The following is a 26655-nucleotide window of genomic DNA, read 5'->3' as shown; positions in this document are numbered from 1 at the left end:
AATATCGGTCCACTCCATCAAGTACCTCCGCCACAAAGGGTCCATTTTGAATAATTACAACTCTTATAAAATGTGAAATAACTCTCGAAGAAAGTATCCGATTTGGTCCAAACTTGGTACATCGTAATATTATTAACAGCCTTTGATCGAGTTCGAAAATGGAAAATATCTGTCCACTCCTTCTGGTACCTGCTCCACAAAAGTTCGAAATTGTCAACAAAAATATTTTACTGCACGGAGAGCAAAAGGATACTCCGATTTTGCTCGAACTTTCCAAATCCTAATATTTACATCAGTGCTACGTCACGTGCGAAAATGGACAATATGGGTCCACTCCATCAAGTACCTCCCCCACAAAGGGTCAAAATTTTGAATAATTACAACTCTTATAAATTGTGATGTAAAAGTCCGATTGTCTTCAAATTTCACCCATCCCAATAATTTTATTAACCCAAAGCCTGGTGATAAGATGGAATATATCGGTCCACTGCTACTGGTACCTCTCCCACAAAGGGTCAAAATTTTGAATATCCACGAAGCTCATAAAACGCGGAATTAATATTTGATTCCTTTCAGACTTGGCACATCTCAATATTTATACCAACACAATATCTGTTATAAAGATGGTAGAGATCGGACCATTCCTTCTGGTACCTCTCCCACAAAGGGTCAAAATTTTGAATAACCAAAACGAGCATAAAATTCGAAATAAGCGTACAGGTCTCTTCATATTTCACACATCCTATTATTTCTACTAACACAAGATCTGTTGTGAAGATGGATTATATTGGTCCACTTCTTCTGGTACCTGCCCCACAAAGGGTCGAAATTTTGAATATTCATGATGGCCATAAAACGCAAAATTAACATCCGATTCCATTCAAATTTTCCACATCTCAATATTTTCATCAGCATAAGATCTGTTATAAAAATGATAGAGATCGGACCATTCCTACTGGTTCCTCCCCCACAGAGGATCAAAGTTTGGAAAAACCAAAACGATTATAAAATCCGAAATAAGCATACGATTCTCTTCATATTTCAAACATCCCATCATTTCTACTAACACAAGATCTGCTGTGAAGATAGGATATATCGATCCACTCCTTCTGGTACCTCCCCCACAAAGGGTCAACATATTGAATATCCATGAAGCTCATAAAACGCGTAGAGTAGAGATCGGACCATTCCTTCTGGTACCTGCCCCACATAGGGTTCAAGATTTTGAAAAACAAACCGCTCAAAGAAAGCGAAATAAGCTTCCAACTCTCTTCAATTCGTACCCTGATTTCGGGAAAGGTTTTTTTTCTTGGTGAACAGACTCGGATGTCCTGATATGTAAGACCGAATGGTATTAAATATCTAACAAGAGGTCACATAATGGGGTTATTTAAAATGAATGGGGAGTTATATCTAAATTATTGATTTTTTGGATCCGTCGTCCATATCGCTTTAGTAGAGCCAAATCTGTCCTTCCAAAAAAAAAAAAAAAAAAAAAATGAAATCCGGATACAAATACTAACTCTGGAAAATATTAAAAAAACGAAAGATTTTACTGAAGTGGAGTTGTTTTCTTTCATTTTCAAAATTATTTCGTTGTAGAGAGGGAAAAAATCCGAGATTTTTTCCTTTAAATGAAGGCCGGAACAAGCCTTGATTTTCGTAATTAATTCATTATAGAGAGGATGGTTGCTTGTTGGTCCATGACCCATTTAAAAATACCACCAAACGTCTTCAAATGTCAAAACAAATGTCATTTTGTAATTCAAACCCCCTCAAAGACTTTCAATTAACGACCGACCTGCATTAAATTACATGATTTCCACAATAAATTTTCCTACAAAGCGAGCTTTTCATTATCGTTAAATTAATGCAGATTTTACAACTCTCGGGCACACGCAGACACGAATTACTTACGAGCGTTGTGGACTTAATTTACAGGAAATGCTTTGCGGTTAGCGGATTAAAGACAAAGCAAAACAAATAAACTGAAATAAGTTAAAGCAAAGTAAAGCAGATGTTTTTAAGTTTTTTCTCTCTCTGACGCTGATGAACAGGTGAATGTTGCAAAAGTTTCAAATTCCACAACAACACCACCATTCAAGCTTTGTGGTGTTTCCTTTGTGCGCGGTACAATTAAGGCACACAAAAGAAATGATAGCTGCCAAGAAAATGGGTATTCATTTCCTCTTTTTTTGTAAAAAATGGAAAGGAAAATAAAAGCTGGGAGAAAAGATAAAAAATATGAATATTTTGAGAAGTCGGATTCAGACTATATTTTAGAGTCGTTATAGACTCCTTCAAAGGAGGAGACTCCTTCAAAGGAGTCGTTATAGACTACCTCAAAGGAGACGTCATAGACTCCTTCCAAGGAGTCGTTATAGACTCCTTCCAAGGAGTCGTTATAGACTCCTTCAAAGGAGTCGTTATAGATTCCTTCAAAGGAGTCGTTATAGACTCCTTCAGAGGAGTCATTATAGACTCCTTCAAAGGAGTCGTTACAGACTCCTTCAGAGGAGTCGTTATAGACTCCTTCAAAGGAGTCGTTATAGACTCCTTCAAAGGAGTCGTTATAGACTCCTTCAAAGGAGACGTTATAGGCTTCCTTCAGACTCTGCAACGACTCCTCTAAAGGAGTCTCTGTAGCGACTCCTCTAAAGGAGTCTCTGTGACGACTCCTCTAAATGAGTCTCTGTAACGACTCCTCTAAAGGAGTATATGTAACGACTCCTCTAAAGGAGTCTCTGTATTGACTCCTCTATAGGAGTCTCGGTAACGACTCCTCTAAATGAGTCTCTGTAACGACTCCTCTATAGGAGTCTCTGCAACGACTCCTTTAAAGGAGTCTCCGTGACGACTCCTCTAAAGGAGTCTCTGTGACGACTCCTCTAAAGGAGCCTCTGTGACGACTCCTCTAAAGGAGTATCTGTGACGACTCCTCTAAAGGAGTATCTGTGACGACTCCTCTAAAGGAGTCTCTGTGAGGACTCCTCTATAGAAGTCTCGGCAACGACTCCTCTATAGGAGTCTCTGTGACGACTCCTCTATAGGAGTCTCTGTGACGACTCCTCTATAGGAGTCTCTGTGACGACTCCTCTAAAGAAGTCTCTGTAACGACTCCTCTAAAGGAGTCTCGGTAACGACTCCTCTAAAGGAGTCTCTGTAACGACTCCTCTAAAGGGGTCTCTGTAACGACTCCTCTAAAGGAGTCTCTGTAACGACTCCTCTAAAGGAGTCTCTGTAACGACTCCTCTAAAGGAGTCTCGGTAACGACTCCTCTAATGGAGTCTCTGTAGCGACTCCTCTAATGGAGTCTCTGTAGCGACTCCTCTAAAGGAGTCTCTGTAGCGACTCCTCTAAAGGAGTCTCTGTAGCGACTCCTCCAAAAGGAGTCTCTGTAGCGACTCCTCCAAAAGGAGTCTCTGTAGCGACTCCTCCAAAAGGAGTCTCTATAGCGACTCCTCTAAAGGAGTCTCTGTAGCGACTCCTCTAAAGGAGTCTCTGTGGCGACTCCTCTAAAGGAGTCTCTGTAGCGACTCCTCTAAAGGAGTCTCTGTGGCGACCCCTCTAAAGGAGTCCCGATAGCGACCCCTCTGAAGGATTCTCTGTAACGACTCATCTAAAGGAGTCTCTGTAGCGACTCCTCTAAAGGAGTCTCTGTAGCGACTCCTCTAAAGGAGTCTCTGTAGCGACTCTTCTAAATGAGTCTCTGTAGCGACTCCTCCAAAGGAGTCTCTGTAGCGACTCCTCTAAAGGAGTCTCTGTAGCGACTCCTCTAAAGGAGTCTCTGTAGCGACTCCTCTAAAGGAGTCTCTGTAACGACTCCTCTAAAGGAGTCTCTGTAGCGACTCCTTCTAAAGAGGAGTATTTTTTCACACTCCTCTTAAGGAGACGTTACAATGTTATCCTTTTTTAACTATTTTTTATTAGCTCACAAAAATCCTACTTCCAATGTTGTACCAAAAAGAAAAAAAAAAACTGCGGATTAATTTGATCTATAGTTTTGCTTCAAAATCCTGAGCACCCACCCCTCCTGCCCCCCTTTGAAGGACACGTATTACTTCGATAGCACGTGTTTCAACTATGACCAAGGTTGGACTAGCTACAAATTGCCCACCAGCCAGTCATTTTTATGACTGGTTGAAGGAATATTGCAAGTCGTTGTCGTCGTCGACGTGTTCTCCTTCTCTTTTTTGTGGCTGCAAGCCGTCCTCCGTACTCGCTTGTAATAAAAATGTTGACGTGACACGCATACCTTGACCATAAACTTTTTGTTTTGTGGCGGCGACGGCACTGCTGCTGGTGTCTGAAAATATCAGTTAATGGACAATGGAAATGCGTTAGCTGGACAGAATGGGGCAGGATGATGGACAATGGCTGCAGTGGCAGTAAATGAATTGTTGGTAGTTGGAATGGAGTTGGTTGCTACTTTTTCGTGTTGCAATTTGGGGGGCGGTGAAAATTTCCTACTTCCCCCAACCCCATTTTTGTAACCTTCAGTCCCGTTTAGTAGCCACAAAGACATGGAGTTTCTTGTGGTTACTTCCTTTTTTTATAGTTTTTTGTTTCGTCAATGTTTTTTGATGTTGATGTTAACAAAAGACAGTCACGCCATTTAAAAGCCAATTAAATTAAGGACAACACTTAAAATACATGCTCTCTTAACAATCGTAAATTTTAATCCTATTACGAAGGGGGAGAGAGAGGAGAGGGGGTGGTTTTCGAAACAAAGATAATAAATGTAGCTGCAGAAGACGATACAGGCTCCTTTAGAGGAGTCGTGACATACCCCTTTAGAAGAGTCGTTACTGAGACTCCTTTAGAGGAGTCGTTACTGAGACCCCTTTAGAGAAGTCGTTACAGACTTCTTTCGATGATTCGTTACAGACTCCTTTAGAGGAGTCGTTACTGAGACTCCTTTAGTGGAGTCGTTACTGAGACTCCTTTAGAGTGGAGTCGTTACAGACTCCTTTAGAGGAGTCGTTACTAAGACTCCTTTAGAGGAGTCGTTACTGAGACTCCTTTAGAGGAGTCGTTACTGAGACTCCTTTGGAGGAGTCGTTACTGAGACTTCTTTAGAGGAGTCGTTATTGAGACTCCTTTAGAGGAGTCGTTATTGAGACTCCTTTAGAGGAGTCGTTATTGAGACTCCTTTAGAGGAGTCGTTATTGAGAATCCTTTAGAGAAGTCGTTGCAGACTCCTTTAGAGGAGTCGTTACAGATTCCTTTTCTAATTACATTTTTCCTTTCATTTCAGGTTTTGTTTTTGATATCTCCGAACTAATTACTTAAAACAGAAATCTCCAAAAATGGTTCATCCAGCTGAAAACACCGTTGCTGCTGAGGTCGTCGAACAAGTCGATATGGAATCAAAAGAAGGTAGGCTGAATTTAAATAATTTTTATGAATATCTTAGATCTGGTGCTCTGATGCCCCTTGGAAAAATAGTAAAAAAAATCCCGGAATTTGTGGGAATGATATTTAAATGTGAACTTTTTTTTTCTCAAGGACCCACAGATCAACAAACGTGGATTTTTTAAAGAATTTTTTCTCAAGGACTCATAGGTCAATTAACGTGGATATTAAAGAATTTTTTTCTCAAGGACCCACTGACTAATAAACGTGGATTTTTAAAGGAATTTTTCTCAAGGACCCACTGACTAATAAACGTGGATTTTTAAAGAATTTTTTCTCAAGGACCCCACAGATCAATAAACGTGGATTTTTAAAGGAATTTTTCTCAAGGACCCCACAGATCAATAAACGTGGATTTTTAAAGGAATTTTTCTCAAGGACCCACTGACTAATAAACGTGGCTTTTTTAAGGAATTTTTCTCAAGGACCCACTGACTAATAAACGTGGCTTTTTAAAGGAATTTTTCACAAGTACCCACAGACTAATAAACGTGGATTTTTAAAGGAATTTTTTCTCAAGGACCCACAGATTTATAAACGTGGATTTTTAAAGGAATTTTTTTCAAGGACTATTAAACGTGGATTTTTAAAGGAATTTTTTTCAAGGACTATTAAACGTGGATTTTTAAAGGAATTCTTTTCATTTTTAAAGAATTTTTTACTCAAGGACCCACTGACTAATAAACGTGGATTTTTAAAGAATTTTTTTCTCAAGGACCCACTGACTAATAAACGTGGATTTTTAAAGAATTTTTTTCTCAAGGACCCACTGACTAATAAACGTGGATTTTTAAAGAATTTTTTTCTCAAGGACCCACTGACTAATAAACGTGGATTTTTAAAGAATTTTTTTCTCAAGGACCCACTGACTAATAAACGTGGATTTTTAAAGAATTTTTTTCTCAAGGACCCACTGACTAATAAACGTGGATTTTTAAAGAATTTTTTCTCAAGGACAAATAGGCCAATAAACGTGGATTTTTAAATAATTTTTTCTCAAGGACCCTCAAAACAATAAACGTGGATTTTTAAAGAATTTTTTCTCAAGGACCCTCAAAACAATAAACGTGGATTTTTAAGGAATTTTTTCTCAAGGACCCACAGATTTATAAACGTGGATTTTTAAAGGAATTCTTTTCAAGGACTAATAAACGTGGATTTTTAAAGGAATTTTTTTCAAGACCCACTGACTAATAAACTTGGATTTTTAAAGGAATTTTTTTTCAAGGACCCACTGACTAATAAACTTGGATTTTTAAAGGAAGTTTTTTCAAGGACCCACTGACTAATAAACTTGGATTTTTAAAGGAATTTTTTTCAAGGACTAATAAACTTGGATTTTTAAAGGAATTTTTTTCAAGGACTAATAAACGTGGATTTTTAAAGGAATTTTTTTCAAGGACTAATAAACGTGGATTTTTAAAGGAATGTTTCTCAAGGACCCACTGACTAATAAACGTGGATTTTCAAAAAAAAAAAAAAATTCTCAAGGACCCACTGACTAATAAACGTGGATTTTTAAAGGAATTTTTCTCAAGGACCCACTGACTAATAAACGTGGATTTTCAAAAAAAAAAAAAAAAATTCTCAAGGACCCACTGACTAATAAACGTGGATTTTTAAAGGAATTTTTCTCAAGGACCCACTGACTAATAAACGTGGATTTTTAAAGGAATTTTTCTCAAGGACCCACTGACTAATAAACGTGGATTTTTAAAGGAATTTTTCTCAAGGACCCACTGACAAATAAACGTGGATTTTTTAAAAGAATTGTTTCTTCTGTCTTAAAATTATTAAATATCAATATTAAAATTCACGTTTATTGGTCTGTGGGCCCTTAAAAAAATTATTTAAAAAAATTCATGATTTTGGATTGTGGGTCCTTCGAAAAAATCCAGTCACTCAACTATTGTATTATTTGAGATACAAACTCTAAATTTTCTACAATTCAGCGACAAAAAACCTACTCTTTAACAATTAAATTGCAATTTGAAAAACTATTCGCCTGAATGCAGAAACGAAAAACGTAAAACATTGTTTTCAGCACGTTCGTTCGGCGTAATGAAAATTCGTACAATGGGTTGTCGTTTTTTTCTTTTTGTTTTTTTTTTTTGGGGTTTTCCCATTTCTTGTTTTGTTTTCACCACAAATAATTCCCATTTCGAATTTTTCCATTATTTGTTGCTCTTGTTCCAAGTCCTTTTTTTATACAGCTGGCTGACTGGATGGCTGGCTGGCTGGCTGCACAGCAGTAGTTTGCACCAGTTTTGGCAGAGAGTGACGACAAGATATCCTCGCAAAAACACAAAAACCTAAACATTTTCATGTTGTATTCTACTATTCTGGAGGTTTTTATGGTTCTGCAGTTTTCCAGGGTTTTTTTGCTGTTGTTGTTTTGTCTAAAATTCTGTTGCTGTGTCCTTATTGGTGTTGAAGTATTTAAATAAATTTTATAGCACCAAAAAATGTAAAAACAAAAACCTCAAGATAATCCCTCTTCCGTCCGTCCGTCCGTCCATTTTTTACAACTACTAGTTTGCAACCATTGTTTGTCGGCTGCAACCATTCCTGGCCAACTACTACTACCACTGCGATGATGAATGAATGAATTTTATGGGCTTCCATTCGCACACAGCAGGGGATAGAGGATTGTGTGCTACTTTCAACTAGGCTTAGTGGGAAAGCTGCTCAACTCACTGGAGAATTGCTCCACCAGCGGGGAGGTGATGCAGATGTTCCATTCTATGCTAAGCTTTGTTACTGCTCAGGAATCTATGCAAATTCTATGCACTCAAATAAGTTGCGGATGCTGGAATGATGGTGATGGTATTTAAAACAAAAGTACAGGATATAAATTGTTAAAGCTTACATATGTCCTTTAATGGGATAGGTGTGTATTGGGGTGAGGTGGAAGGAAAAACAAAGAAAGAAAACTACATAAAAAAAGTCAGTGGGTCCTTAAGAAAAATTCCTTTAAAAATCCACGTTTATTAGTCAGTGGGTCCTTGAGAAAAATTCCTTTAAAAATCCACGTTTATTAGTCAGTGGTTTCTTGAGAAAAATTCCTTTAAAAATCCACGTTTATTGGCCTGTGGGTCTCTGAGAAAAATTCCTTTAAAAATCCACGTTTATTAGTAAGTGGGTCCTTGAGAAAAATTCCTTTAAAAATCCACGTTTCGTGGTCTGTGGGTCCTTGAGAAAAATTCCTTTAAAAATCCACGTTTCGTGGTCTGTGGGTCCTTGAGAAAAATTCCTTTAAAAATCCACGTTTATTAGTAAGTGGGTCCTTGAGAAAAATTCCTTTAAAAATCCACGTTTATTAGTCAGTGGGTCCTTGAGAAAAATTCCTTTAAAAATCCACGTTTCGTGGTCTGTGGGTCCTTGAGAAAAATTCCTTTAAAAATCCACGTTTCGTGGTCTGTGGGTCCTTGAGAAAAAATTCTTTAAAAATCCACGTTTATTGATCTGTGGGTCATTGAGAAAAAATTCCTTCAAAATCCACGTTTATTAATCAGTAGGTCCTTGAGAAAAAAAATTCTTTAAAAAAACAACGTTTATTAATCAGTGGGCCCTTGAGAAGAAATTCCTGAAAAATCCACGTTTATTAGTCAGTGGGTCCTTGGGAAACATTTCTTTAAAAATCCACGTTTATTAATCAGTGGGTCCTTGAGAAAAAAATCTTTAAAAATCCACGTTTATTAGTCAGTGGGTCCTTGAGAAAAAAATTCTTTAAAAAACCACGTTTATTAGTCAGTGCGTCCTCGATAAAAATTCCTTTAAAAATCCACGTTTATTGATCTGTGGGTCCTTGATAAAAATTCCTTTAAAAATCCACGTTTATTGAGCTGTGGGTCCTTGAGAAAAAATTCCTTTAAAAATCCACGTTTATTGGTCAGTGGATCCTTGAGAAAAATTCCTTTAAAAATCCACGTTTATTTGTCAGTGGGTCCTTGAAAAAATTCTTTAAGAATCCACGTTTATTTGTCAGTGGGTCCTTGAAAAAATTCTTTAAAAATCCACGTTTATTTGTCAGTGGGTTCTTGAGAAAAATTCCTTTAAAAATCCACGTTTATTTGTCAGTGGGTCCTTGAAAAAATTCTTTAAAAATCCACGTTTATTTGTCAGTGGGTCCTTGAAAAAATTCTTTAAAAATCCACGTTTATTTGTCAGTGGGTCCTTGAAAAAATTCTTTAAAAATCCACGTTTATTTGTCAGTGGGTTCTTGAGAAAAATTCCTTTAAAAATCCACGTTTATTTGTCAGTGGGTCCTTGAAAAAATTCTTTAAAAATCCACGTTTATTTGTCAGTGGGTCCTTGAAAAAATTCTTTAAAAGTCCACGTTTATTTGTCAGTGGGTTCTTGAGAAAAATTCCTTTAAAAATCCACGTTTATTGGTCAGTGGATCCTTGAGAAAAATTCCTTTAAAAATCCACGTTTATTGATCTGTGGGTCCTTGATAAAATTCTTTAAAAATCCACGTTTATTTGTCAGTGGGTCCTTGAAAAAATTCTTTAAAAATCCACGTTTATTTGTCAGTGGGTTCTTGAGAAAAATTCCTTTAAAAATCCACGTTTATTTGTCAGTGGGTTCTTGAGAAAAATTCCTTTAAAAATCCACGTTTATTTGTCAGTGGGTCCTTGAAAAAATTCTTTAAAAATCCACGTTTATTTGTCAGTGGGTCCTTGAAAAAATTCTTTAAAAGTCCACGTTTATTTGTCAGTGGGTCCTTGAGAAAAATTCCTTTAAAAATCCACGTTTCGTGGTCAGTGGGTCCTTGAGAAAAATTCCTTTAAAAATCCACGCTTATTAGTCAGTGGGTCCTTGAGAAAAATTCCTTTAAAAATCCACGTTTCGTGGTCTGTGGGTCCTTGAGAAAAAATTCTTTAAAAATCCACGTTTATTGAACTGTGGGTCCTTGAGAAAAAATTCTTTAAAAATCCACGTTTATTGAACTGTGGGTCCTTGAGAAAAAATTCTTTAAAAATCCACGTTTATTGAACTGTGGGTCCTTGAGAAAAAATTCTTTAAAAATCCACGTTTATTGAACTGTGGGTCCTTGAGAAAAAATTCTTTAAAAATCCACGTTTATTGAACTGTGGGTCCTTGAGAAAAAATTCTTTAAAAATCCACGTTTATTGAACTGTGGGTCCTTGAGAAAAAATTCTTTAAAAATCCACGTTTATTGAACTGTGGGTCCTTGAGAAAAAATTCTTTAAAAATCCACGTTTATTGAACTGTGGGTCCTTGAGAAAAAATTCTTTAAAAATCCACGTTTATTGAACTGTGGGTCCTTGAGAAAAAATTCTTTAAAAATCCACGTTTATTGAACTGTGGGTCCTTGAGAAAAAATTCTTTAAAAATCCACGTTTATTGAACTGTGGGTCCTTGAGAAAAATTCTTTAAAAATCCACGTTTATTGAACTGTGGGTCCTTGAGAAAAAATTCTTTAAAAATCCACGTTTATTGAACTGTGGGTCCTTGAGAAAAAATTCTTTAAAAATCCACGTTTATTGAACTGTGGGTCCTTGAGAAAAAATTCTTTAAAAATCCACGTTTATTGAACTGTGGGTCCTTGAGAAAAAATTCTTTAAAAATCCACGTTTATTGAACTGTGGGTCCTTGAGAAAAAATTCTTTAAAAATCCACGTTTATTGAACTGTGGGTCCTTGAGAAAAAATTCTTTAAAAATCCACGTTTATTGAACTGTGGGTCCTTGAGAAAAAATTCTTTAAAAATCCACGTTTATTGAACTGTGGGTCCTTGAGAAAAAATTCTTTAAAAATCCACGTTTATTGAACTGTGGGTCCTTGAGAAAAAATTCTTTAAAAATCCACGTTTATTGAACTGAGGGTCCTTGAGAAAAAATTCTTTAAAAATCCACGTTTATTGAACTGTGGGTCCTTGAGAAAAAATTCTTTAAAAATCCACGTTTATTGAACTGTGGGTCCTTGAGAAAAAATTCTTTAAAAATCCACGTTTATTGAACTGTGGGTCCTTGAGAAAAAATTCTTTAAAAATCCACGTTTATTGGCTTATTTGTCCTTGAGAAAAAATTCTTTAAAAATCCACGTTTATTGTTTTGAGGGTCCTTGAGAAAAAATTCTTTAAAATCCACGTTTATTAGTCTGTGGGTCCTTGAGAAAAATTCCTTTAAAAATCCACGTTTATTGTTTTGAGGGTCCTTGAGAAAAAATTCTTTAAAAATCCACGTTTATTGTTTTGAGGGTCCTTGAGAAAAAATTCTTTAAAAATCCACGTTTATTGTTTTGAGGGTCCTTGAGAAAAAATTCTTTAAAAATCCACGTTTATTAGTCTGTGGGTCTTTGAGAAAAATTCCTTTAAAAATCCACGTTTGTTAGTCTGTGGGTCCTTGAGAAAAAATCCTTTAAAAATCCACGTTTATTAGTCTGTGGGTCCTTGAGAAAAATTCCTTTAAAAATCCACGTTTATTAGTCTGTGGGTCCTTGAGAAAAATTCCTTTAAAAATCCACGTTTATTAGTCTGTGGGTCCTTGAGAAAAATTCCTTTAAAAATCCACGTGTTTTTATCTGTGGGTCCTTGAGAAAAAATTCCTTTAAAAATCCACGTGTTTTTATCTGTGGGTCCTTGAGAAAAAATTCCTTTAATAATCCACTTTTATTAGTCAGTGGGTCCTTGAGAAAAATTCCTTTAATAATCCACTTTTATTGGCCAGTGGGTCCATAAGAAAAAAAAAATTCTTTAAAAATCCACGTTTATTAGTCAGTGGGTCCTTGAGAAAAATTCCTTTAAAAATCCACGTTTATTAGTCAGTGGGTCCTTGAGAAAAATTCCTTTAAAAATCCACGTTTATTAGTCAGTGGGTCCTTGAGAAAAATTCCTTTAAAAATCCATGTTTATTAGTCAGTGGGTCCTTGAGAAAAATTCCTTTAAAAATTCACGTTTATTAGTCATTGGGTCCTTGAGAAAAATTCCTTTAAAACTCCTCGTTTATTAGTCAGTGGGTCCTTGAGAAAAATTCCTTTAAAAATCCACGTTTATTAGTCAGTGGGTCCTTGAGAAAAATTCCTTTAAAAATCCAGGTTTATTAGTCAGTGGGTCCTTGAGAAAAAAAAAATTTTAAAAATCCACGTTTATGGGTCTGAGGGTCCTTTAGAAAAAAATTTTTAAAAATCTGAAAATTTTTTAAAAATCCACGTTGATTAAGGTCTTCGGGTCCTCTGAAAATTCTTTAAAAATCCACGTTTATTAGTCAGTGGGTCCTTGAGAAAAATTCCTTTAAAAATCCACGTTTATTAGTCAGTGGGTCCTTGAGAAAAATTCCTTTAAAAATCCATGTTTATTAGTCAGTGGGTCCTTAAGAAAAAATACCTTTAAATATCCACGTTTATTAGTCAGTGGGTCCTTGAGAAAAATTCCTTTAAAAATCCACGTTTATTAGTCAGTGGGTCCTTGAGAAAAATTCCTTTAAAAATCCATGTTTATTAGTCAGTGGGTCCTTAAGAAAAAATACCTTTAAAAATCCACGTTTCGTGGTCTGTGGGTCCTTGAGAAAAATTCCTTTAAAAATCCACGTTTATTAGTCAGTGGGTCCTTGAGAAAAAATTCTTTAAAAATCCACGTTTATTAGTCAGTGGGTCCTTGAGAAAAAATTCTTTAAAAATCCACGTTTATTAGTCAGTGGGTCCTTGAGAAAAAATTCTTTAAAAATCCACGTTTATTAGTCAGTGGGTCCTTGAGAAAAAATTCTTTAAAAATCCACGTTTATTAGTCAGTGGGTCCTTGAGAAAAAATTCTTTAAAAATCCACGTTTATTAGTCAGTGGGTCCTTGAGAAAAAATTCTTTAAAAATCCACGTTTATTAGTCAGTGGGTCCTTGAGAAAAAATTCTTTAAAAATCCACGTTTATTGGTCTGTGGGTCCTTGAGAAAAATTCCTTTAAAAATCCACGTTTATTAGTCAGTGGGTCCTTGAGAAAAATTCCTTTAAAAATCCACGTTTATTGGTCTGTGGGTCTCTGAGAAAAATTCCTTTAAAAATCCACGTTTATTAGTCAGTGGGTCCTTGAGAAAAATTCCTTTAAAAATCCACGTTTATTGGTCTGTGGGTCTCTGAGAAAAATTCTTTAAAAATCCACGTTTATTAGTCTGTGGGTCCTTGAGAAAAAATCCTTTAAAAATCCACGTTTATTAGTCTGTGGGTCCTTGAGAAAAATTCCTTTAAAAATCCACGTTTATTAGTCTGTGGGTCCTTGAGAAAAATTCCTTTAAAAATCCACGTTTATTAGTCTGTGGGTCCTTGAGAAAAATTCCTTTAAAAATCCACGTTTATTAGTCTGTGGGTCCTTGAGAAAAATTCCTTTAAAAATCCACGTGTTTTTATCTGTGGGTCCTTGAGAAAAAATTCCTTTAAAAATCCACGTTTATTGGCTTATTTGTCCTTGAGAAAAAATTCTTTAAAAATCCACGTTTATTGTTTTGAGGGTCCTTGAGAAAAAATTCTTTAAAAATCCACGTTTATTGTTTTGAGGGTCCTTGAGAAAAAATTCTTTAAAAATCCACGTTTATTAGTCTGTGGGTCCTTTAGAAAAATTCCTTTAAAAATCCACGTTTATTAGTCTGTGGGTCCTTGAGAAAAAATCCTTTAAAAATCCACGTTTATTAGTCTGTGGGTCCTTGAGAAAAATTCCTTTAAAAATCCACGTTTATTAGTCTGTGGGTCCTTGAGAAAAATTCCTTTAAAAATCCACGTTTATTAGTCTGTGGGTCCTTGAGAAAAATTCCTTTAAAAATCCACGTTTATTAGTCTGTGGGTCCTTGAGAAAAATTCCTTTAAAAATGCACGTTTATTGATCTGATGGTCCTTGAGAAAAAAATTCTTTAAAAAGTCAATGAAATATCCTTTTTTTTCTCCCCCGAAAAATCCACTTAATTAACAGGCTTTTCACCTGGTAATTCCAGGTCAAATCCTTCCGACAATATTATCCCTCATCGTTAACCTCAAAAAGGACATCAAATTTAATAGCAACAGCAATACAAACAAAATAACATTGAACTAAGAGAGATGATGTTGTCAGGATAAAGAGAGATAAAGAGTGACACCATGGCAATGTCCTGCGTCCCATACCCAAAAAAAGGTTAAATTATGCATGGTATCAAAGAAAAAAGAAAATAACACCAAAAACAACAACGACAATATAATGGGAAAAGGACATAATCAAATAAGATGGAAAACAAGGATAAGAAAATAAAAGCGGGGGCAGAAAAAAGCATAAAAACCAGTCAACAGTAGTCATGGCATATAAAACCTAATGTTGTGACAAAATCGAGAATATCGAAAGAAGGGGGGGTTGTGTTGGAGATACAAGGCTAGGGGAGGGGTGTGTTACGTAGCAAATCACCAGGGAGCTAACAAGAAACACAACAGTGGAACATAAGTAATAACAATTGTCGCCAATGATGTGTGCCAGCACCCCGTCCACCTCTTTAAGACAAAGGAACAACTCCGAAAAGCTGAAGAAATCTTGGCAGGAGCCACGGTGGGGAGTGATGTAAGCCGGAGGCAAATATAAGCAACTATTTTTGGTCTTCGACATCGGCTGACTGCAAACCCTTGCCTGGCCGTTACGCGATTTGAATACATTATCAACTAGACACACTTCTTTGTATGTGTGTGTGCGCCTGTGGGTGTCGCATATCATTTACATGGCATAATGAGTGATTGTGTGAATGTGTTTGGGAACAAGGATAACATCGACAGAAAAAAATCCCTTAAAAAATTCCAAAGTTTGATGAAGTTTGATGATAAGACAAAAATCATCCTGGAACGCCCATTTTCATTAACACCAACACCCACAAGGATATTACCATTCAAAGGACATTTCATCATCTAGGAGGCAGATTTTTGCAGCCACATCCTTTCTGATTCAAATCAACATTTAAATAGACAATCTCTACAGGACTCTCAAGGATTCACAGATCAATAAACGTGGATTTTTAAAGAATTTTTTCTCAAGGACCCACAGATCAATAAACGTGAATTTTTAAAGGAATTTTTCTTAAGGACCCATAGATTAATAAACGAGGATTTCTTAAGAAGTTTTCCTCAAGGACGAATAGGCCAATAATCGTGGATTTTTAAAGAATTTTTTCTCAAGGACGAATAGGCCAATAAACGTGGATTTTTAAAGGAATTTTTCTCAAAGATCCACAGTCTAATAAACGTGGATTTTTAAAGGAATTTTTCTCAATGACCCACAGTTTAATAAACGTGGATTTTTAAAGGAATTTTTCTCAAGGACCCACAGATCAATAAACGTGGATTTTTAAAGGAATTTTTCTCAAGGACCCACAGAGAACCCACAGAGCAGTAAACGTGGATTTTTAAAGGAATTTTTCTTAAGGACCCTCAGATCAATAAACGTGGATTCTTAAAGAATTTTTTTCTTAAGGACCCTCAGATCAATAAACGTGGATTTTTAAAGAATTTTTTCACAAGGACCTTTGATATAATTTTTTAAATTTTTTCTCAAGGACCCTCAGACCATTAACGTGGATTTTTAAACAAATTTTTCTCAAGGATCCACTGACTAATAAACGTGGATTCTTAATGAATTTTTTTCTTAAGGACCCACTGACTAATAAACGTGGATTTTTAAAGAATTTATTCTCAAGGACCCACTGACTAATAAACGTGGATTTTTAAAGGAATTTTTCTCAAGGACCCACTGACTAATAAACGTGGATTTTTAAAGGAATTTTTCTCAAGGACCCACTGACTAATAAACGTGGATTTTTAAAGGAATTTTTCTCAAGGACCCACTGACTAATAAACGTGGATTTTTAAAGGAATTTTTCTCAAGGACCCACTGACTAATAAACGTGGATTTTTAAAGGAATTTTTCTCAAGGACCCAGTGTCTAATAAACGTGGATTTTTAAAGGAATTTTTCTCAAGGACCCAGTGTCTAATAAACGTGGATTTTTAAAGGAATTTTTCTCAAGGACCCACTGACTATTGAACGTGGATTTTTAAGATTTTTTTCTCAAGGACCCACTGACTAATAAACGTGGATTTTTAAAGGAATTTTTCTCAAGGACCCACTGACTAATAAACGTGGATTTTTAAAGGAATTTTTCTCAAGGACCCAGTGTCTAATAAACGTGGATTTTTAAAGGAATTTTTCTCAAGGACCCAGTGTCTAATAAACGTGGATTTTTAAAGGAATTTTTCTCAAGGACCCACTGACTATTGAACGTGGATTTTTAAGATTTTTTTCTCAAGGACCCACTGACTAATAAACGTGGATTTTTAAAGGAATTTTTCTCAAGGACCCACTGACTAATAAACGTGGATTTTTAAAGGAAATTTTCTCAAGGACCCACAGATAAATAAACGTGGATTTTTAAAGGAATTTTTCTCAAGGACCCACAGATAAATAAACGTGGATTTTTAAAGGAAATTTTCTCAAGGACCCACAGATAAATAAACGTGGATTTTTAAAGGAATTTTTCTCAAGGACCCACAGATAAATAAACGTGGATTTTTAAAGGAATTTTTCTCAAGGACCCACAGATAAATAAACGTGGATTTTTAAGGGAATTTTTTTCAAGGACCCACTGACTAATAAACGTGTATTTTTAAATACATTTTTTTCTCAAGGACCCACCGACTAATAAACGTGGATTTTTAAAGGGATTTTTCTCAAGGACCCACAGATAAATAAACGTGGATTTTTAAAGGGATTTTTCTCAAGGACCCACAGATAAATAAACGTGGATTTTTAAAGGAAATTGTCTCAATTTGTTCCATTGCTTAATATTCATCACCACAGTTATCCTGTCATCCATTCCCTTTGTCCTTCATTATGACGTGGTAATAAAGTTATATTATCCTAAGCATTTACGATAATCACGTGTAAACTACGTAGACGATGGCACGCGGGTGGGTGGGTGTTGTGAAGAGGTAGTTTCTTTAATGGATTGAATGGAAATAGATATCTCATTGGTAAGAGAAGAAAAAACGTCTGAGTCATTCAACCTCTCGTGGAAAAAGGACATCATTTGTTTGAGAAGCCATGAAATGCGATTTAGTCATGGTAGAGGGAAAATCGTTTAGAATGCAATCGATTTTATTCGAATTCAAAGGGAAATTTTGAAATGGGCCATGGATCATCACCGCTGAGCGGCCGAAAATAAAATTGGAAAGGACAGGAATGTTTTTTCCTTTAAAGGTTCTGCTTTTGGATAATCAATAGCTCCCAGGTAATGTAGCTGGAATTCTTCGCTGGAGGCATCCAACCTTATTTTTATCTCCTTAAAATTTATTTTCTCTTGCCACATTTAAGCTGACCTAATTTTGGTTTATCAACTAATTGGATTCATAATTTTCCCAACCAAAAAAAAAAAAAAAAAAAAAATCATAGGAACATCCTGAATCTTTAAGAAGCCAGCCTCCATATAGCCACACATTTTCGAAAAACGCTAAACACGTACGAAATAAATGAGCCTCATATAGATGAGAATGGATGTTACCAACTTCATAATAGCTTGCGTTCACGTTTCACATAATCCTAGACGGCAGGATGACACATATGTTCCATTCCCGCTTCCCTGTCTTCCCTCCCCCCAGAGAAAAAAATCATCATAATTTCTTAACACAAATCTTATTAACACTTGTTAACCGTAAGACTTCTTCCTTGCCATCCTCAGAGAGTGGAGGGCAATGGAAGACGAAGAAACCAAACCAACATCCTGTCACACACGATTCAATTTCAAAACGACATCTTTTCTGTCTAATCACAACAACATGTGGCATACAAATTAAGCAAATTCCACGCGAGGAATATGAAGAAGTTATTCGGGTGTGTGTATGATATGCCATCCTGGGCATATCTCATCTGGATGCGGAAGCAACGGGAGGGGTTGCCAACGAAAAAAAAGCTCACGTCCATAAAGACCATTCCAGGGATGTTTCAAAAATTCCTTAAAAAATCACGTTTATAGGCCTTCCCTAAAAAATCCAAGTTTATGGGCCTCCAGGGATGTCTCAAAAATCCCTAAAAAATCCACGTTTAAAGGACTAGAGGGATGTCTCAAAAATTCCTTAAAAAAATCCATGTTTAAAGGACTAGAGGGATGTCTCAACAATTTCCTAAAAAAACACGTTTATAGGCCTCCAGGGATGTCTCAAAAATTCCTTAAATAATCCACGCTTATAGGCCTCTAGGGATGTGTCAAAAATTCCTTAAAAAAGCCACGTTTATAGGCCTCCAGGGATATGTCAAAAATTACTTATAGGTCTCCAGGGATGTCTCAGAAATTTCTTAAAAAATCCACGTTTATAGGACTTCAGCGATGTATTCCTTAAAAAATCCACGTTTATAGGCCTCCAGGGATGTCTCAAAAATACCTTAAAAATCCATGTTAATTGGCCTCCAGGGATGTCTCAAAAATTCCCTAAAAAATCCTCGTTTATAGGCTTCCAGGGATGTCTCAAAAATTCCTTAAAAAATCCACGTTTATAGGCCTCCAAGGATGTCTCAAAAATTCCTTAAAAAATCCACATTTATAGGCCTCCAGGGATGTCCCCGAAATCCACGTTTATAGGACTCCAGTGATTCTCAAAAATTCCTTAAAAATTCCACATTTATAGGCGTCCAGGAATGTCTCGAAATTCCTTAAAAAATCCACGTTTATAGGCCTCCTAGGATGTCTCAAAAAATCCTAAAAAATACACTCCAGAATGTCTCAAAAATTCCTAAAAAATCCATTTCAGAAATGTCTCAAAAATTCCTAGAAAAATCCACTCCAGGGATGTCTCAAAAATTCCTAGAAAAATCCACTCCAGGGATGTCTCAAAAATTCCTTAAAAATCCACGTTTAAAGGACATCAGGGATGACTCAAAAATTCCTTAAAAAATCCACGTTTATAGGCCACCAGGGATGTCTCAAAAATTCCTAGAAAAATCCACTCCAGGGATGTCTCAAAAATTCCTTAAAAATCCACGTTTAAAGGACATCAGGGATGACTCAAAAATTCCTTAAAAAATCCACGTTTATAGGCCACCAGGGATGTCTCAAAAATTCCTTAAAAAATCCACGTTTATAGGCCTCCAGGTATGTCTCAAAACTTCCTTAAAAAATCCATGTTTATACTACTCCAGAGATGTCTCAAAAATTCCTTAAAAAATCCACGTTTATAGGCCTCCAGGGATGTCTCAAAAATTCCTTAAAAAATCCACGTTTATAGGCCTCCAGGGATGTCTCAAAAATTCCTTAAAAAATCCACGTTTATAGGCCTCCAGGGATGTCTCAAAAATTCCTTAAAAAATCCACGTTTATAGGCCTCCAGGGATGTCTCAAAAATTCCTTAAAAAATCCACGTTTATAGGCCTCCAGGGATGTCTCAAAAATTCCTTAAAAAATCCACGTTTATAGGCCTCCAGGGATGTCTCAAAAATTCCTTAAAAAATCCACGTTTATAGGCCTCCAGGGATGTCTCAAAAATTCCTTAAAAAATCCACGTTTATAGGCCTCCAGGGATGTCTCAAAAATTCCTTAAAAAATCCACGTTTATAGGCCTCCAGGGATGTCTCAAAAATTCCTTAAAAAATCCACGTTTATAGGCCTCCAGGGATGTCTCAAAAATTCCTTAAAAAATCCACGTTTATAGGCCTCCAGGGATGTCTCAAAAATTCCTTAAAAAATCCACGTTTATAGGCCTCCAGGCATGTCTCAAAAATTCCTTAAAAAATCCACGTTTATAGGCCTCCAGGGATGTCTCAAAAATTCCTTAAAAAATCCACGTTTATAGGCCTCCAGGGATGTCTCAAAAATTCCTTAAAAAATCCACGTTTATAGGTCTCCAGGGATGTCTCAAAAATTCCTTAAAAAATCCACGTTTATAGGCCTCCAGGGATGTCTCAAAAATTCCTTAAAAAATCCACGTTTATAGGCCTCCAGGGATGTCTCAAAAATGCTTTAAAAATCCACGTTTATAGTCCTCCAGGGATGTCCCAAAAATTCCTTAAAAAATCCACGTTTATAGGCCTCCAGGGATGTCTCAAAAATTCCTTAAAAAATCCACGTTTATAGGCCTCCAGGGATGTCCCAAAAATTCCTTAAAAAATCCACGTTTATAGGCCTCCAGGGATGTCTCAAAAATTCCTTAAAAAATCCACGTTTATAGGCCTCCAGGGATGTCTCAAAAATTCCTTAAAAAATCCACGTTTATAGGCCTCCAGGGATGTCTCAAAAATTCCTTAAAAAATCCACGTTTATAGGCCTCCAGGGATGTCTCAAAAATTCCTTAAAAAATCCACGTTTATAGGCCTCCAGGGATGTCTCAAAAATTCCTTAAAAAATCCACGTTTATAGGCCTCCAGGGATGTCTCAAAAATTCCTTAAAAAATCCACGTTTATAGGCCTCCAGGGATGTCTCAAAAATTCCTTAAAAAATCCACGTTTATAGGCCTCCAGGGATGTCTCAAAAATTCCTTAAAAAATCCACGTTTATAGGCCTCCAGGGATGTCTCAAAAATGCTTTAAAAATCCACGTTTATAGTCCTCCAGGGATGTCTCACAAAATCTTTAAAAAATCCATGTTTATAGGACTCCAGAGATGTCTTCCTTAAAAAACCCACGTTTATAGGCCTCCAGGGATGTCTCAAAAATTCCTTAAAAAAGCCACTTTTATAGACCTCCAGGGATGTCACCAAAATTCTTCAAAAAAGCCACTTTTATAGTCCTCCAGGGATGTCTCAAAAATTCTATTAATAATTCACGTTTATACCCCTCCAAGGATGTCTCAAAAATTCCCCAAGAAATCCACGTTTATGGGACTCCAGGGGTTCTCAAAAATTCCTTAAAAAATCCACGTTTATAGGACTCCAGGGATGTCCCGAAAATTCCTTAAAAACTCCACGTTTATAGGACTCCAGTGATGTCCCGAAAATTCCTTAAAAAATCCACGTCTATAGGACTCCAGGGATGTCTCACAAAAATCTCACATTTATAGGCCTTCAGGGACTTTAGGGATGTCTCAAAAATTCCTTTAAAATCCGCATTTATAGGCCTTCAGGGACTTTAGGGATGTCTCAAAAATTCCTTAAAAAATCCACGTTTATAGGACTTCGGGGATGTCTCAAAAATTCCTTGAAAATCCACATTTATAGGACTCGAGGGATGTCTCAAAAAATCTTTAAAAAATCCACGTTTATAGGCCTCCAGGGATCTTCGAAAAATTGCTTTAAAAAATCCACGTTTAAAGGACTCCAGAGGTGTCTCAAAAATTCCTTAAAAAATCCACGTTTATAGAACTCCAGGGATGTCTAAAAAATTCCTTAAAAACTCCACGTTTATAAACCGCCAGGGGTCTCAAAAATTCCTTAAAAAGTCCACGTTTAAAGGCCTCCAGGGATTTTTAAAAAATTCCTTAAAAATCCAGGTTTATAGGTCTCCAAGGATGTCTCAAAAATTCCTTGAAAAATCAAGGGATGTGTCAAAAATTCCTTAAAATCCACGTTTATAGGCCTAGAGGGATGTCTCAAATATTCCTTAAAAAATCCACGTTTTTAGGCCTCCAGGAAGGTCTCAAAAATTCCATAAAAAATCCACGTTTAAAGGACTCCAGGGATACCTTAAAAACTCCTTGAAAAAGTCACTTGCTTGGGGCTCTAAGGATGCCCCAAAAATTCCTTAAAAAAATCCACTTCAGGGGTGTCTCAAAAATTCCTTAAAAATTCCACGTTTATAGGCCTCCAGGGATGTCTCAAAAATTCCTTAAAAAATCCACGTTTATAGGCCTCTAGGGATGTCTCAAAAATTCCCAAAAAATCCACGTTTATAGGCCTCCAGGGATGTCTCAAAAATTCCTTAAAAATCCAATTTTAAAGGACTCTAGGGATGTCTCAAGAATTCTTTAAAAAATCCACGTTAAAAGGACTCTAGGGATGTCTCAAAAATTCCTTAAAAAAGCCAAGTTTATAGGCCTCTAGGGATGTTTTAAAAAATTCCTTAAAAAATGCACATTTATAGGCCTCCGGGTATGTCTCAAAAATTCCTTAAAAACCCACTCCAGGGATGTCTCAAAAATTCCTTAAAAAAATCCACGCGAATAGAACTCCAACAATGTTCCAAAATTCCTTAAAAATCCGCATTTTTGGAGTTGAAGGGATGTCTCGAAAAATCTATGTTTTTCGAGCTCTCAGGTTATCCCGAAAATTCCCTTAAATATCCACGTTACTTTGGATTTTTAGAGGATATTGGCAACCCTATCACCAAGCAACATTCAGGTCCTCAGACTTTCCTTTCCTCTCCCTCCCACACATGCAGAGCCACAAATTCACAGCATCATTAGTTTTTATTAGAGTCTTCAGAATATGAGAAAAGTGGGTGGGGGGGGGGTGGTAAAGGCGCATACTGATTTTATAAACAGTTACGTCATTCTATTTCCACTCCTTGCTTAATCCTTAAAAGAAGAAACAATAATCTTTACATGCATCCATCTATCTCTCTTCCCCTCCCCAAAGACCCCACGCCATATTAACTCCAAACAAATCAAGAAAATCTGTGTCAAAAAATCCGAAACGGAGAAGCATAAAATCTAATCAAAAACTAAAAACAAAACTCAATACTCCGAGGACATTAGTCGATTTGTGGAAGACGAACTTTGTCTTTGTGTGACAACGTCACACACACACACATCCTTGAGAGAGATGGGAGAGGTGGAGGCGGAGGTGATGTGAGGAAGATGACTAATAGCTTCGTGCATTAAATCTGGCAAATGTCATAAGGAAAAAACTTTATATTTTCCATCTTTAACCTTTGGAGATTTGCTCTCGGACCAAACGAAGAAGACGAAGAACACGAAGGATGTGATGTTTGCCATTTGTAAGGACTAATATGTTTTAGCAAGTTGTGAACTTTTAATCTCAGCCGAGGTTAAAGTGTAGCAAATTAAGTTACCAGCCTGGGCAATGGCTGAGCATATGTGCATGTGTGAGTGTATTTTTCATTTTTGACTATTAACCGCAGAGCAAGTCCTTGGAGAGGGAGGGAGGGGAGTAAAGGGAGAATATAAGGCATCACCCAGCAAAGAAAGTGGAATTTTTGGAATATTCGAGAACAATTTTTATTCATCCTTAGGGGCCATAACAGGTGGTTTTCTATGGAATTTTCAAGACATCCTTTGAGTCGTTTAACCATGGATTTCCTAAGAAATTTTCGAGACATTCCTAAGAGACATTTTTAAGATTTTTTTAGAATATTCTTCGAACCCAATAAACGAGTTTTTTTAAAGGAAATTCTGAAACATCCTTAGAGTCCCTTAAACCAGAATTTGTAAGGAAGTTTCCTTATATCCTTGAAGGATTATACATTTTGGGAACATTTCCACAGATCCTTTGAGGCTCAAAAACATGGATTTTTAAGGAATTTTTGAAGTATTCTTAGATCCCAATAAACCTGCATTTTTAAGGGGTTTTTCATAAATTCTTAGAGACCCAGAAACGTGGATTTTTTAAGGAATTTTTGGAACACCTTTGGAGTACTTTAAAGTGGATTTATTAAAGAATTTTTGGAACATCTTTGGAGTCCTTTAAACGTGGATTTATTAAAGATTTTTTGGAACATCTTTAGAGTCCTTTAAACCAAAAATTTTAAGGAATTTTCCATATATCCTGGGAGGATCATAAACGCTAATTTTTGGAAAATTTTGCACAAAACCGTAGAGGCCCATAAGGAAATTTCGATGTAACCTTAGATCCCAATAAACGTGCATTTTTGAGGGGTTTTCCATAATTTCTTAGAGGCCTCCAAACGTGGATTTATTAAAGAAATTTTGGAACATTTTTGGAGTCCTTTAAACGTGGAGTTTTTAAGGAATTTTTGGAATACTTTTAGAGTCCATTAAACGTGGATTTTTTAGGAAATTTTTGGAGCAGCTTTAATGTCCCTCAAACGTGGATTTTTTAAAGAGTTTTTGGAACATTCTTAGAGTTCTATAAACGTGGATTTTTTAAGAAATTTTTCGAACATCCTTAAAATTCTATAAACGTAGATTTTTTAAGGATTTAAGATTTTAATCCTTTGACTTCATAAACATTGATTTTTTTGGGAATTTTCCATAGATCCTTAGAGGCCCATAAACGTGAATTTTTTAGAGTTTCCTCATAGCTCCTTCGAGGTCCATAAAAGTGGACTTTTAAGGAACTGCCAATGTATTCCTAGAGGTCCATAAATGCAGAATTTTTAAGGAATTTTTAAAGCGTTCTTGGAGTTACATAAAAGAGGATTTTTAAGGATTTCTGAGTCATGATTAGTGTCATTTAAACGTGGATTTTTAAGGAATTTTTTATTAATCCTTAGGTGCCCATAAACGTGGATTTTTAAGGAATTTTTGGAACATCATTAGAGTGCTTTAAACTTAGATTTTTTAAAGAATTTTTGAAACATTTTTAGAGTGCTAAAAACTTTAATTTTTAAGGAATTTTCGGAACACCTGTAGAGTCCTTTAAGGGTGGATTTTGTTTAAAGAGTTTTGCATAAATCCTTAGAGGCCCATAAACGTGAATTTGTAGGGACTTTTGAGACAGTCTTAGAGTCCTATACACGTGGATTTTTAGGAATTTTTAAGACATCCTAAGAATCCCATCTTTAGAGTTTTGTAAACATGGATTTTAAATTATAAAGTTTTTTTAGACATCTTTAGAGTCCTATAAAGGTGAATTTTCAAAAAAAAAATTTTTGTGACTAGCTTGGAGTCCTATAAACTTAGATTTTTATAGAATTTTTATAATATTCTTAGACACCTGTAAATAGGATTTTTTTAAGGAATTTTAGAGATCTGTTAACTGGAATTTTTAAGGAATTTTGGAGATATCCATAGAGTCCTATTAAGTTGGATATTTTACGGAATTTTGGAAACACCCTTGTACATTTTTAGGTTTTTTAAATTGATCCTTAGAGTCCTATTAACGTGAATTTTTAAGGAATTCCCAATAGATCCTTAGAGTCCCATTAATGTGGATTTTTTTTAAAGAGTTGTCCATAAATCCTTCTATGCCCATAAGCATTGGAGGCGCACGAACTTGGATTTTTTAAGGTTTTTTCGTTTTTTTAGCCCAATCAAAAAGGATCTTATGAAGAAAATTTAAAACGTCCTTGAAACCAGAATTTTTGAGATATTTTCCATAGATCCTTAGAAGCCAATAAACATCGATTCATAAGAAATTTTCCATAGATCCTTAGAGGTTCATAAGCATGGATTTTTTAAGGATTTTTGAGAGATCTTTAGATCGTCATAAGAGGATTTTTAAGAAGTCTTTTAGACATCCATAGAGTCCTATAAACGTGGATTTTTATAGAATTTTTGAGATACCATAAGACGGAGATTTTTAAGGAATTTCGGTGATATCCTTAGACTCCTATTAAAGGGGATTTTTTAAGCAATTTTTGAAACATCCTTGGACACAACTAGACGTGAATTGTTTTTAGCTATTTTTCCTTTGATCCTTAGAGTGCACGTTTGCACGTAGATTCTTATGAATTTTTTCATGGATCCTTAAATCTTTTAATCCTGATTTTTTAAAGGTATTTCTTGAATGATCCTTTCGACTCCTTCAAATGTTAATTTTTAGGAAATTTTTCATTGGTCGTTAGAGTCTTTTAATCGTGGATTTTTTCATTGTCCTTCGAACGCTGGTTTTTATTTATTTTTATGAATCCTTTGGAATGTGATTTTTTAGAGAAAATTTCATGAATCCTTAGAGTCCTTTAAACATAATTTTTTTAGGGATTTTTACGTTGATACTTAGAGTCCTTGAACATAGATTCATAAGGATGTTTAGAGTTACTTGAACGTTGATGTTTTAAGGAATTTTCCATGGATTCTTAAAGCCCTCTAAACATAGATTTTTAAGAATCTTTGCATGGAAACTTCTAGTCCTTTGAACGTGGGTGTTTTAACGTTTTTTTCACTGATCCTTAGGATCCTTTAAACGTTGATTCTTATGGAATTTTTCATGAATCCTTGGAGTTATTTAAAGGCGATTTTTTAAGGATTTTTTACGGATTATTAGAGGTGGATTCTTAAGGAATTGTTTATGGATCCTTAAGAGTCCTTTGAACGTGGATGATTTGGGGATTTTTCGTCGATCTTTAAAATCCTCGTAACATGGGGTTTTAAGCAGTTTTTCATTTATCGATAGAGCCAATTAAAATTAGTTTTTTTAAGAAATCTTTCATGGATCCTTAGATCCTTT

At 35.7% G+C, this 26655-nt stretch overlaps 1 protein-coding gene across 1 annotated transcript in view; it reads left to right on the top strand.

Annotated features, from left to right (window-relative positions):
* Positions 1–26655, top strand: part of LOC101890538 (stathmin) — a 380557-nt gene that overhangs the window by 6591 nt on the left and 347311 nt on the right. Inside the window, exon 2 of the mRNA XM_059129523.1 lies at positions 5258–5379. Coding sequence (XP_058985506.1) covers positions 5310–5379 — 70 coding nt within the window. The 5' untranslated portion in view covers positions 5258–5309. The remainder of the gene's footprint in view (positions 1–5257; positions 5380–26655) is intronic.

The sequence above is a fragment of the Musca domestica genome, unplaced genomic scaffold, assembly GCF_030504385.1.
Source record: "Musca domestica strain aabys unplaced genomic scaffold, Musca_domestica.polishedcontigs.V.1.1 62, whole genome shotgun sequence".
NCBI classification, from domain to species: Eukaryota; Metazoa; Arthropoda; class Insecta; order Diptera; family Muscidae; genus Musca; species Musca domestica.
Note: the sequence above shows the minus strand (reverse complement) of the source record. Positions and strands in the feature narration are given on the sequence as shown.